The sequence below is a fragment of the Callithrix jacchus genome, chromosome 6 (genome assembly GCF_049354715.1).
Source record: "Callithrix jacchus isolate 240 chromosome 6, calJac240_pri, whole genome shotgun sequence".
Classification (NCBI taxonomy): Eukaryota; Metazoa; Chordata; class Mammalia; order Primates; family Cebidae; genus Callithrix; species Callithrix jacchus.
Genome location: NC_133507.1, coordinates 21,988,885 through 22,003,342, shown reverse-complemented (window position 1 = coordinate 22,003,342; position 14,458 = coordinate 21,988,885). Strand labels below are relative to the sequence as shown.

At 39.4% G+C, this 14,458-nt stretch overlaps 1 protein-coding gene across 12 annotated transcripts in view; it reads right to left on the bottom strand.

Moving 5' to 3' along the window:
- Positions 1–14,458, bottom strand: part of CHD2 (chromodomain helicase DNA binding protein 2) — a 166,416-nt gene that overhangs the window by 61,139 nt on the left and 90,819 nt on the right. For all 12 annotated transcript variants that reach the window (XM_078326852.1, XM_078326854.1, XM_078326855.1 and 9 more), the window contains 7 exons: positions 13,159–13,200; positions 11,680–11,819; positions 7,151–7,289; positions 6,842–6,992; positions 5,625–5,747; positions 3,973–4,101; positions 2,599–2,739 (listed from right to left, as the gene is read on the bottom strand). In XM_078326852.1, coding sequence (XP_078182978.1) covers positions 2,599–2,739; positions 3,973–4,101; positions 5,625–5,747; positions 6,842–6,992; positions 7,151–7,289; positions 11,680–11,819; positions 13,159–13,200 — 865 coding nt within the window. The remainder of the gene's footprint in view (positions 1–2,598; positions 2,740–3,972; positions 4,102–5,624; positions 5,748–6,841; positions 6,993–7,150; positions 7,290–11,679; positions 11,820–13,158; positions 13,201–14,458) is intronic.

Sequence of the window (14,458 nt, the reverse complement as noted above, 5' to 3'; positions counted from 1 at the left end):
AAAAAAGAGTTACAAGGAGTCATTGTCATTTGTGCAATCCTACCATGCAATTTGGATTTCTTACCTATGATGTGTTATTACAGTGGGTAAATATGATGGTCTCAGTTTATTTTTTAAAAAGTAAAATAAAATCCTGAAACATCATGAAGACAGCCCTATCTGACTGGCAGCTTAGGCATACATTATTCCCAATTCCATCTCTAAATGTACCCAATTATAACTTCAGTTACATCAGCGCTAATTTGGAGCTTCTACTCCTTCATCCATAAAATGCACAGAAATGTCATCAAAAGGTTAAGATTGTAAACTGGCAGAACTCTTCTAGAGTATCATATAGCAATTTTTATTAATAGCATACCCTTTGATCTAGGAATTTGTATTAACTAAATTATTGTAAATGAAATCTATATAAATCTCAAAATTGGCCAGGCATGGTGGCTCACGCCTATAATCCCAGCACTTTGGGAGGCCAAGGTAGGCGGATCACGAGGTCAGGAGATCGAGACCATCCTGGCCAACATGGTGAAACTCCATCTCTACCAAAATACAAAAATTTAGCCAGGTGTGGTGGCACGCACCTGTAGTCCCAGCTACTAGGGAGGCTGAGGCAGGGGAACCACTTGAACCCAGGAGGCAGAGGTTGGAGTGAGCTGAGATCGTGCCACTGCACTCCAGCCTGACAAAAGAGCGTCTCCCTCCACCAAAAAAAAAAAAAATCTGACAATTATATTGAAGGAAAGGTTGCAGAAGGATATATAAAATGACTTCATGTACATTTTTAAGCATACAGTATGCTTTTTTAATAGTTATATGGATATATACTATAATATGTACTAAAAATATAAAAACATGAATAGTAAGGTTTCTAACCCACTTCACAGCAGTGGTCATGGGGAGAACAGAGGAAGAGTAATAAAATCAGGGAAAAGGAACAGGGGGGCAGTTTGAACAGTATCAGTCACATGTTAATGAAATACAAAAGATATCAGCAATCCCCCCCACCTCCCCCGGCCAAAAAAAGCCACTTAAAGTATAACATGAAAAAATGTTAACAACAGTTGTGACACCTGGAGGTGGATAAACAGATGTTTGCTAAAACTGTTCTTTGTGTTTTTATTTTTTTACTATTTTACTTTAAGAATGTCTTTCTGTGGGAGCACAAACGCACAGGTTACTTGTCACAGTAGGGTTTCTTAACACCAAAAATTAGAAAGTATTTCAAAATGGGAAATTCAAATTGCTTCTAACATGTTACAGCTAAACAGAATCCTCCCCAACTACTAAAAATAATTTATTATTATTTTTTGAGACAAGGTCATGCTGTGTTGCCCAGGCTGGAGTGCAGTGTGACACGCCGACAGCTCACTGCAGCCTCAAGCTCCTGGGCCTAAGAATCCTCTCACCTCTGCCTCCCAAGCACCTGGGTCCACAGGCACATGCCACCATGCCCAGCGAGATTATTGTTTTTATTTTGCAGAGATGAGGTCTCCCTATATTGCCAAGGCTGTAAAAATGATTTTAACATTTATTCACTTGGAAAGTTGTGATATACTGCTTAGAGAGGAGAAAAGACTACCCAAACAGCCTAATCTGATTTTTATATTTGTACTTAAATATGTTTATTTTATATTTAATAGTATAAAATTTCAAAGATAAAAATTTTGAAATAAAAGTTTCAAAGGCACTCATCAAGAAATCTACTAGAGTTAGCACTGGATGTTAGAATTTCAGCAGTTGGCGCGGTGGCTCAAGCCTGTAATCCCAGCACTTTGGGAGGCCAAGACGGGTGGATCACGAGGTCAAGAGATCGAGACCATCCTGGTCAACATGGTGAAACCCCGTCTCTACTAAAAATGCAAAAATTAGCTGGGCATGGAGGCGCGTGCCTGTAATCCCAGCTACTCAGGAGGCTGAGGCAGGAGAATTGCCTGAACCCAGGAGGCGGAGGTTGCGGTGAGCCAAGATCGCGCCATTGCACTCCAGCCTGGGTAACGGGAGTAAAACTCCGTCTCAAAAAAAAAAAGAATTTCAGCAGTTGTTTTTGTTTTGGCAATGATTAAGGATTAATTGTAAATACTACTATCAGAAGTCAACAGACATTGCAACACTGTACCAAATTCTGTGGTTTAGAATGAGCTTCATAAAACCCATAATGTAAAGGTTATAACAGCTAGGCTTGTCTTCCATTCATATTCCAGTAACTCCTGCTTATATTTGTTTTTGACTCAAACTCTTCAAGTATTCAAATTCACTTTTGGATTGTGCCCTCTAATATGAATCTGAGAACATATTTTGTATTTACATGTAAATGCAGATTTCTCTCACCTGTCCTATCTCATTCAAACACTCCCCCTGAAATATATAATAAAGACCAGGTAAAGGCCTTCTTTTTTAAAGAACACCCCAAACTTGCAGGTTCACCTGTCTCTGCGAGGACAGGTGCAGGTATCCATCCCATCAACAGTCCCACCCATCTTTTTCAGACATACCCATCACAAGATGCTGATTCCAGGGCCCTCAAGTCTCATTCTACTTCTAAATCTAAAAGGGGATCCGCAAAGGCTGTGGATGTCTCCATGAATAGGAGGGCACCATTACCTTCTCTTTCTTATCTTTCGACTTCTTCCTTTCCTTGTCCCCTTCTTTGTCTTTCCTAGAACTCATTTGTTTCTCTTTGTTCTCCTTGTTCTCTTTCTTCTTCTGTTTTTTTTTCATTGGACTTTTTTCCAAGCCATCATCCTAGAAAACAAAATACGGCTATGAGCTTTTGCTACCAATTTTATACCTACTTATGTACTTTCTAGAGAAAGCAGCACTGCTCCCAGTGGTTCATCACTATCTATACTTAAAAGGTTGTTTTCAAACAAATAGCCTCAAGGAACTCAGACAAGTCTAAACTTTCTAGTAATTAATTACCAGTTAAAACTGTAGAGGTAGAAGCTTTTTACTGATAACCTTTCATTTAATTCTCAACGCAACCCTTCAACATGTTTCATCATCCTCATTTCACAGACGGAAACTGAGTACCAAAGAGATTATATTCCTGTATACAGTAAGCTAGTAACTCATCAGGTTGCTAGTATTTAAATTTATGTATGGAATGGCCAGGTGCAGCGGCTCACGCTTTTAATTCCAGCACTTTGGGAGGCTGGGGCAGGCGGATCTTCTGAAGTCAGGAGTTTGAGACCAGCCCAGCCTATGTGGTAAAACCTCATCTTTCTAAAAATAAAAAATTAGCCGGGCGTGGTGGTGGGTGCCTGTAATCCCAGCTACTCAGGAAGCCGAGGCAGGAGAAGTGCTTGAATCCAGGAGGTGGAGGCTGCAGTGAGCCAACGTCACACCAGTACACTCTATTCTGGGCAGAAGAGCGAGACTCTGTCTCAAAAACCTAACACATAAATAAATAAATGTATGTATGTATGTACGTACGTACGTATGACTCAAATCCACACTAGTTCCTGTACCCAATGCTGATCCTCTTGGAGCTAATCTCCAAGTACAATTACACTTTCAGAAATCCCGTAAAGTTGTACCTGAAATAGCACACACTAAGTGATATCAATTTACTATTCACTTTATTTAGACCAGAGGTTACCCGCTGGCAAGCCAAACCTGACCTCGGGAATTTTGTTAAGGGAACTCCATAGCAGCTGCCCCCTTTACATCAGGCATGAGGTCCCTGGTTAACCACAGTCCTGACCACTCCCGCTCATTCCCAAGAATGAGGCTATCTGTCAATTGCCATTTACCATTAAAATATTCAGAGTCCCCTTCATTTACTTCCATTATGTACAAATTTGCAGTTGCTGACAAACTATATTCCTCTCTGACAGATTAAACAAAAACTTACACATTCTATCTCCATTTAATCTACTTGTAAATCAAACACTCTTCAGATGATTCTATTCCAGCTGGCAGAGTAACTATTGCTAAAATAGATAAATAACCCTCAACCGAAACCCCACTTCATACCTTGACTTCTCCCTCTTCTGATGGGTTATCTGAATGCCTGGGAGACGGAAGCTCAACTCCATGCTCCTCTTTCAGCCTGGGCACTTTGTTTTCCTTCTTTACCCGAGGCTTCCGCTTCTTTAATTTGGTCTGGAAAAGGAGAGAGAATGAAGATTAAACTACAAATCAAGACCCTCAAAAGCAAAACCAAACAACATGATGACTCTTTAAAGCAGTAGCGGCCATATAGTTCAGACAAGAAAACTGCAAAGAAATCAAAAGACGGCAACTCATTTTATAAGACCAAACCAAACCAAGAACCTGTAGGCCTTATGCATAGCCTATACCACATTAGAATATCCATATTCCTTTTCTTCCCACCTTGCTCTGTCACCCAGGCTGGAGTGTAGTGGTGCCATCTCACCTCATTGCAACCTCTGCCTCCTGGGTTTAAGCGATTCTCCTGCCTCAGCCTCCCTAGTAGCTAACTGACACTACAGGCGTGTGCCAGCACACCTGGCTAATCTTTTTGTATCTTTAGTAGAGATGTTTTTGCCATGTTGGCCAGGCTGGTTTCAAACTCCTGATCTCAGGTGGTCCACCCACTGCCTCCCAAAGTGCTGGGATTCCAGGCGTGAGCCACCTCACCAGCCAAAATATCCATATTCCTTAAACCTACTGATTCCATATTTTGAGAATCCATCCTAGAGATACATTTTTAAAAAAAGAAAAGAAAAATTACTCTGTGTACAAAGATAAAAATAAAGATAATATATTAAAGACATAATAATAACATTTAAAAACCTGAAAGCAAGTTATATATAATAAGGAAAAGGTTAAAATACTGTTTACTTGCCTAATCAAATATGATCTAATCTGCCTTTCCAGAGTCTAACACATAATATATTGCATACTCAACATATGATATGAAGAATGAGACTTACAACACTATTACTTGAAAAAAATGAGATGTGAGACTACGGGTTTTTTCCCCTAAAATATGCTTTGCTTATAATAATACAAGGAAATTGATATCAATGCCAGCGCTGCAAGAGTACTTAAAGAACGAGCACACACAGGCTGCTGGGACAGGGTGCAACTTGCATTTCTTAACTGGGATTCCATCTTTCTGGGCCTGAACTAAAATTATAAATTGGGGAAATAAAAGAAGACAAAGCTCAGGTGAGTTCACTGAGAATTTTATTGGAATTACACGCAGCAAGTAAGTTCTGGTTTCTGAATTAACTGTGGATTCCAACTGTTGATTTTATCTCTGGGATCCATTAGTACAAGTATCACGGAGTTAGATATAACAATAGGCAAACCCATAGGTATTCAATGCAGGAACTGGAACTATGTTCCAAAACTGAGAAAGCAGGATAAAGAAACAATAATTGCACGTGTGGAATAGTGGGACTGGGGGGCTAAGAGGATTATTTTGAGGCAACATTTCAGAAGAAAGGGTTTGTGAGAAAGTTGCCAAGATGTTATGGTCTTAAATGAGTATTTCTATTATTACCAACTAAGCAATCATTACTGGAACCTCAAAAACATCTGCCCATGAGAAGGCGACATTCTGTGCAGTGCCCAGAGAGGGCCTCTCTCTTCCTACCTAATTCTGCAGGGTAGGAGCCTCAGGCCCCTGAAGAACACCCAGCTAGCAGAGTACTCACCTCTTCCCCACCTGTCACAGTCCCCTTCTTCTCCAGACCCTTTCTGAGCAGCTTCAGCAAGTAGTCCGCTCGGGTCTGTAGCTGCTTCCCCTGAGGCTTTTTATCTGTCTCCACTGGCAGAATCTTCAACAAGAAAGGAAGAGAAGCACCCGACACCACCCACATCCTGGTTAGTGGATCAGGATAAACAGAGACAACAAGAACTGAGCACAGTCCTTTCCCTCCCCAACCACCCAAAATACAGATAAAGCCTCAAATCCTATCTCATGTCCATGGCTCCCAGTCACTGAAAATCCCTCACGAGCCGTTCTCATTTTACAAAATGGGATGGAGAAATCCAGCTCTCCCAATGGCTCCTACCTGTGCTGTTAACAGGGTAGAACAACTCAGGTAGGAGGGGCTTGTGGCTTCATCTGCTAGAGCATCCCAGCCGTCGTGGATTTCCTCCTTCCAGGAGCAGGGAATCCCTGGAGCTAGGTTAAAGCTTCGTTTTAGATTGAAAATGCTTCTTAGAGCATTGCCGGAGAGCACTGAGCTAAGCCAGGACATGATCTGTTCCTTGCTACAACAACTGGGCCTCTTGGCAGACTGAATCTGGTCTCAGTGCTTAAGGCAGGGTGCTGTCACCCTCCTAAAACCCAGATGGGATGAGCACCGTTGAATGTGCCAGGAGCACAATGTGGAGCAAATCCTACTAAAATCTGAGCCAGTCAGTGTTCCTTGCTTACGGCTCCACCCATGGCCTTGTACTTGCAACAGATATGGTGGGAGGCTCGGTTTTGTGGGAGAAGAACAGCCAATGTTTAATTCCATTACAAAGAATACCAAGGTGACATTCAATCTTTATGTGAGGAACTGAAATGTGGTTGTTTCAAATGTACTTTTAAACAAAGGGCCAATAACTAAGGCCAAGGAATGCTTTTATCATTAACAAACTTACCTGGGTATTTCTTGTAATGAAATCTGACCTTAAGTAACAGAATTTTAAGATTTCTCCTATAATTTCCCCAAAATTTCGCCTGGCTATTGTCTTTTTCCTTTGTCTTCATCTGTGAAACAGTGCCACAGTCCACTAAAGATGGAAGTATTTCCAAGGAGAATGACTATACTAATTTCTAATTTGATGCCCCCTCAAAAATAGTTAGAAATAAGTAATCGATATAAAAATATTGCACAACAAATCTTCTAGAAACTTCTAACATGGTAGAGTTACTTACTTTGTCAGTTAATTTAAGCTCTGGATCTGTTTTAATTAACTCCCAGTTTCCATAGCCATGTTCATAAATTCCCAGCAATAGGCGAGAATCATCTTCTACCCCCCACTCTACATCAAAATGTGCAGCTTTGACACGACAGGTTAAGCAGTATCTAAAGGAAGTTTAAACACAGCAAGACATTAGAAGAGGGGCCTTTTTTCGTATGTTTAAGAAGAGACAGTAAAAACACTATGTAACTACACAAAGTCTAACTTCGAATCTATTTTCTTATGGTGCGACCACCTAAGCATCTACACAAAATACACTCACTTTTTTTTTTCTTCGGGATCCACAGGAATAGATTTATGCAGCATCTCAAACTCTTCTTCATGTTGGATAATGGATTTCACATTAACTTGAACTCCAGATATCTTGATTGTTGGACCTCTCCTTTTCCCTGGTCCTTTTCCTAAAGAATACCAATTTCACATTAGTTAAATGAAAACCCGCTGAAGGTCCACAGAGAACGTGTATCAATGAACCCTGACCTCTTAGTCTCTCTGAATATATCTCTGGTTTATCGTTATTTCAAATATATAATCTGTAAGACAAATTTTTTCTCAATGAATGTCTGTAAAATAACCTTTGCACATTGTTTTTTAAGATTTGGAATTTTTTAAAGTCGCAGATGTTTATAGTTATATTTTAATCTTCCTGTTTGTTTTATACTACTTTGTTTCTAAAATTTAAAAAGTTAACAAAAGAAGATTTTGAGGGTATAATATTAGTGCTGAAGTTTTCTCTTTTTGTTTTCCTACCCATCCCACTAGCGGAGGTCAAACAACTCTCAAGTATTTTAAAAATGAACTTGATCTTCACAACATGAGCTTAAGAAACATGAGCTTGAGCTCTTACCTAAACATGTGGAATGATGAACCAGTCGTGGCATTGCAAAGCTACCCTAATCCAAATTTCAAATTAAAACGATCACAGAAGTAAAAATGAAACCCCAACCCAAGTCCAAATGGAAATCCATGAGATAATACTACCTGTTTGTGAGAGGAAAACTCCTTTCAATAGATAATGGGCAGAATATATGAATAGACGCTTTACAGAACAAAGATGTACGTTCTTGTTCATTAAAAGAAAAAATACCATGTCTCATCCATCAAACTGGCAAAAAAACAAACGTTTAACATACTCTGTTTGTGATGCCTGTAAACAGGTACCAACAAACATTGCTGGTGACCAAGTAAATGGCACCAGACTTATGCAGAAGAATGTGGCAATACTGATGCAAAGTACATATCTATTTTCCCAGGACCCAGCAATCCCACTTCTAGAAATCTATCCCAAAGATACGTTGGCAGAGGTATGAAATGGTATTATTCACTAAATCATTATTCATTGTGGCCTTCTTTATAATAACGAACGACCAAAAACAACCCAATATTAAATACGAGGGGAAAAGTGTGAACTGACATCTATCTACATGATAGAATGCTTTGCAACTGTAAAAAGAAAGAGGATGATCTCTACATAATGATATTAATTTATCTCACTGCTGAATTTCAAATAAGCAGGTGCAAAACTGAGTATGTTCTCTTCTGTATCAAAAGGAAAATACACACACACACACACACACACACACACGCACTTTTTTTATTGCATTTTAGGTTTTGGGGTACATGTGAAGAACATGCAAGATAGTTGCATAGGTACACGCGTGGCAGTGTGATTTGCTGCCTTCCTCCCCTTCACCTATATCTGGCATTTCTCCCCATGCTATCTCTCCCCAACTCCCCACCCCCCACTGTTCCTCCCCTATTCCTTCCAACAGACCCCAGTGCACACACATAAATTTTAAAGAGAAACAATGGAAAGATAAACTTACAACTGACAGAAACAGTGACCTATTAAGGAGTAAGAAAAGAAAGCTGGGGAACAAAAATGAAAACAAGATGCTCCAAATGTACCTTGTTTTATAGTTGTAACTTTGAACCATGTTAAGTGTTTTTACATAATTAAAAAAATTAAATTGATAGGCAGGTGATGAACAATGAGAACACTCAGGCACAGGGAAGGGAACAACACTCACAGGACAAGGTGGGGAGGAGTGGCAGGGAGGGGAGGGACATCGAAGCAGGGCAGGGAGCATGGGGAGGGATAGCACCAGGAGAAATGCCTGATGTAGGTGACAGGGTGTGGCGGGGGTGGGACACAGGGATGGAGACAGCAAACCACCATGGCATGTATGTACCTATGCAAGAATCCTGCAGGATACGGGATGTGCACATGTATCCCAGAGCCCATATACAATGAAAAAAAAAAAATTAAATTGAATCAAAATAAGAAAAGCAATCTCTAAGTATTGAAAATAAATGAAAACATATTAAGTTGGTGGCATTAACCACAAAGAGAAAAGACTAACTTTGAATAATTATAAAATTTATTTTGATTGTACATCATTAGTGTGATATATTCTAAGAACAAAAAGAAATGCAAAGAAATCACACTGCATTTGAGCATTTTTTTATTGCAAAGAAATCACACTTTGCGTTTGAGCATTTTTTTTATTAACAGTAAGACTGGTATTGCTATTTGGAAAAATATGTTTAGGATAAAGCAAACACATAATTATGTTAACATTTTTAGAAATGAAAATTCCATGGCGGGGTGCAGTGGCTCATGCCTGTAATCACAGCACTTTGGGAGGCCAAGGTGGGCAGATCACAAGGTCATGAGATTGAGACACATAGTGAAACCCTGTCTCTACTAAAATACAAAAAATTAGCCAGCTGTAGTCCCAGCTACTGGGGAGGCTGAGGCAGGGGAATCACTTGAACCTGGAAGGTGGAGGTTGCAGTGAGACAAGACCTCGCCACTGCACTCCAACCACCATGGTGAAAGAGCAAGACTCTATCTCAAAAAAAAAAAAAAAAAAATTCTGCCTAAGGGCAAAGAGGTATCAATCAACTTACATTTGATCTAGAAATGTGAGCCTTGACTCAGAACACACTAAAAACCAGTTTATAGGAAATACAGGTATAGGGGAATAAGTTAAACAATACCAAGAAGCAGCAATCAGCTAGATCCAGAACGTGAACGTGCACAAAACAAACAGGGGTTTAGGGGAGAAGGGACTGTTATAAGGAAACAGATCCAAACACACCAAGAGATGAAAAAAGCCAGCGCAGAAAAGTGTGCATGTTGTATTACCATTTGTATTTAAGAGCGAGAAAACATTCATTTCTCAAGAGCATCAAGAAGTCATAGAAATGTATTTTTCAGTTTTAAGCTATGTAGATGTATTACTTATTCAAAACAATTACAAAGAAAACATACTGTACATTAAACCTAACGTTTACTTTTTGGTGTATTGCAAATGTTATAAAAGCACATATTCAGATCACTGTACAAATCATACAAGTTAACTGTCTTTTACAAAAAAGAAAACATATCTTAAAATTTAAGTTTTAACTGTCATGAAGATATTTTTAAATTCTATCAAATTCAATAATAACCTTAAAAAGAAAATTTCAAAGCACAAATATTCACTTCTTAACAATACCTGACACTGCAAGCTACACTAGACAATTTATAAGTATGGAATTATTCAACGAGTCATCCCAATCCTTTGAAACAGATACTATTACTCTATTTTGTAAATGAGATAGTTGAGGGGATATAACCTGCCCAAGGTCTTATAACTGGGAAGTGGCAAAACCAAATTCCAGATAACTGGTGCCTCTTTCTCTGGAGCCTCAACGTTTAACCACAGCTCAACACAGCTGCTGAAGGGTAGCCTCACCCAGTAAAGGCTGGCCAAAAACATGGCAGAAATGGCACAGATGAACCAGTTTGGAGAAAAAGAATGATAACACCTTCATTTCTTTATTTAACTAATTTATTTATATTCTGAGATAGGGTTTCACTCTGTCACCCAGGCTGCAGTGCAGTGGCAGGATCTCAACTACTGCAGCCTCTGCCTCCCAGGCTCAAGCAATCCTCCCACCTCAGCCTCTATGTAGCTGGGGTTACAGGTGTGCATCCTACTACTCTCAGCTAGTATTTTAACTTTTTATAGAAACAAGGTCTCACTATATATTGCCCAGACTGGACTTGAACTCCTAGGCTCAAGTGATCCTCTGGCTTCAGCCTCCCAAAGTGCTGGGATTACAGGCATGAGCCACTTTACCTGGTCTCCCTCGTTTCTTTAAAGTCACCATGAGGGTGTCCTTACCAATACCTACTTCAGAGTTTCTCCTCACAAGCATCCCTATACCTCTTGCTTTTGAAGATATTCACAGAGGACAGACAAAATCACTTTCTGGTATCAGAGAGAAAACATACTGCATGTCTAATCCAATGAGAACAAATACAAATGGCATGAAAATCTCAATGTAACAAAATGTTTACAATATTGACCAATATTTTATTTATTCCAATTCTCTAAATCCTTTGTTTGCTACAACACACAATATGTGCACGTATATTCAAGATAATTAAGAATGCTTGTGATCTGTAACACCTCTTATTTGCAGCCAAAACACAGCGGTATCCACCAAGCTTTGCCCTTGGGTTTTTACATCACTCAAATGAATTCAGACTTTCTATAGTAACATAAAAAGAAAACATTTCATCCCCTTCTTCACTCTCCACCTTCTGCAAATCAGCTTGGTTGTGAGTAGACCTGTGGGAGCTTAGAATATTAAGCTCACAGAAGCGCAGCTCAGAATGCACACCTCAAAGCATTAGGCACGTGTGGTCTACAAGTCTGTCCTTAAAATGCATTTAGCAACAGAAATCCAGTCACAAGGGCCAGGTTGTGGAGACTCACTGACACCAACTTCACTTACCCTCGCTGGCATTTTCTTTCAGCTGTTCTTCATATTCTTGCATTGCTGACACACAGCTGTTGTGAATCAGTTCACCCAGGCGTTTTAGATCTGCCACCGACTTATCTACCAGCTCGGCGTCACGTGCTATGCACTCCAGCCTGAGGAGGAACAAATACCGGGACATTTCAGGGCCCTGTGTCCACGCTTCTTAAATGTCACGAGATTCCACTAGGCCTCATAGCAGCTTCTCCTGCAAAGACACTTTTCTCTGCTTTCCTTCAGTGATTCTAAGGATCCAACAAGAACCCCTGGACCCCTGAAGGCTAACACATTCATTTTCCATCATAAAGAATTGTGTCTTGGAACATTTCACAAAACAAAGTAATTCCAAAAAAACAGAGAAGAAAGAAAGAAACAAGGAAAACCAACTTTATTAAATCAATGGGTTGTCTGTTAGTGGTAGCAGGTAAAGATGCCTGAAGACCGTCTGTACGAGTTTGCTTCTCTGCATTCACTTTCCTCCCTTCAGCCTACTTTCATGCCCTGCAATGTTCCCAGAAGCAGAGGACAGTGACTTCTACTAGAGGTTTAATTGATCTCCACATCATATGAAGTACACAAACATATTAGCAGCTAAAAAACAGACTGTCAAAAGGTGCCAAACCCCCTTTTCCACATCTCGTTGGCTTTTACAGTAACTGGCCCAAAGACAGGCAGTCTTCCCCTAGGTGGTCAGCAACAGTCCTAGAAAAATGTCACTGACTTTCTCGGTTTTGCTGTAGCTTAATGCTACACATCACTACCTCCTCTCCAAATGAAGAAGATGAAACAAAGAACAGGCTTATAATTTTCACCCAGTATGGAGGTTTATCAGAAGAAAGAGAAGGGAGCCCAATATTTCCTTTAAATTAAGGCTCTCTAGATTTTATAGAAAGCAAAGTACCGAACTATTTGAAATAGAGTCTCCTGTTAATATCCAACTTCTGAAAATTTTCCTAAATGCTTGTACAATAGTAACAACACCTACCCTTCTGGAAGTTATTAATGGCAAGGCTATATAAGCCCTGTGCATTTAATCTTCATGAAATCCTGTTAATTTGCAGAATATTATAAATTCATAAAGAGCCTTTTACCTTTGACATTACTAAATCTAAGAACTAGGACACAAATAATAACTACATACATTCTTTTCTATTGGAATTATATGAACCTCTCTCTGGAAATTATTTCATGCACTATGGTTTGGAATACACTTGCTTCATCTCCCTCAAAAAGGTGAAAGTCTTTTTATGGATGGTCTGTCCTTATCATCTTTATCATCCCTCTGCAGAGGGACATGAGTCAACAGGCACCCAATAGAGAAATGTTTGTAAATAAATGTCTTCAGAAAAAGAAAAGTTCCCAGCATTAGTATTAAATGGAAAAAAATACCAAAAAAGAACATACTATATAATAAAAAACAAAAAAGAAGATAAGGGACTATTATACTGAACTTACCGTTCAAGAGGTAGACCAAACTTCTTATAGGCCTTGATGAACCTAAGAAGAGGATCAATAAAACATGTTAAAAGAGACTTCCTTGAGTCATGTTGATGCTGCCATATCCTGTGATGACATATAAGCCATGCAAATTGTCAAAAAGAGACTGGGCTCAATCCTTGCAATTATCAAAAAATGAGTAAATGCTGAATGTCTTTGAAAGCAGTCAACTAAAATAATGACTGCTGAAACTCTATACAAATTAAAAATCAACTTTATTCTCAGTGACTGTCCATGAACTTGCTCGGATATACGCCAGATAACTGCCACTTAACGCTAACACCCTTTGCAGAAGGTACAAGTCTACAGACTTCACTACATAATAAAGAATTCAATCATCGCAACTCTGTTGTGATAAAACCCTGATCAGCCTCCTCAGTTCACTGTTACTTTCAATACCATATTTTTCATTATTAGAAAACCAACGATTTTCCAGCTGTAAGATTTTTAGGACTGTCTCAAATAGTTTTTGGAAAAAGGCAAAGTAAATTGTGATTTAAAACTTCTTAGGCAAATGACTTTGGAACTCTACTGACCTCTTCTACCAAAAATCCAATCTATCTTCCCACAAATGTCTACTCTAAACTATGCTACACACCAACTCATGCCATCATCCCCATTCTGTAGGATGGCCACTAGTACTTTCCACTAAAATCCAGGACTTCATGACACAACAGGACATCAGGTAATTTGCCAAATTACTATGATAATTCGGTTCTAGAACACTGTATGGACAGATACTAAGGGAAAAAATGGAAATGAGACGACAAGGCTACAGAAGAAAATGGAACTGAATATGACAATAGCTAAAAACAAGATTAAAGGACCAGCATGGACACAAGGGTTAAGAAAGTATCATGTACGAACAAAACCTGAGGATTACTCCTTAACTCTGCATTTCTCCTTCTTGACAGACATTGAAATATTTTATGTCTAAATAACATTTCCAGAATGGCAGACTACGGGTCTGTGAAAATCAGCTCCTCCATAAAAGCAATAGGAATGCTGGCATAAACTGTCATAATCAGTGTTGTCACGACTCTGAAAATTAACCAAAGGTGTGCAGCCATCTAAGAAATTTATTCAAGAAAACAGCTCAGCAAGCTTCACGTTTTTTAACTTGCACTATTCCCATCCCCTTATCCCCAACTGCATGACAGCCTTGAAAACAAACACTTCTGCGACTACAATAGCTGTGCCACCCAGCAGCATAGCAGCCACTCGAGGGTAAAGAAGAGGTTGAGAGTTTCCCAAAAGC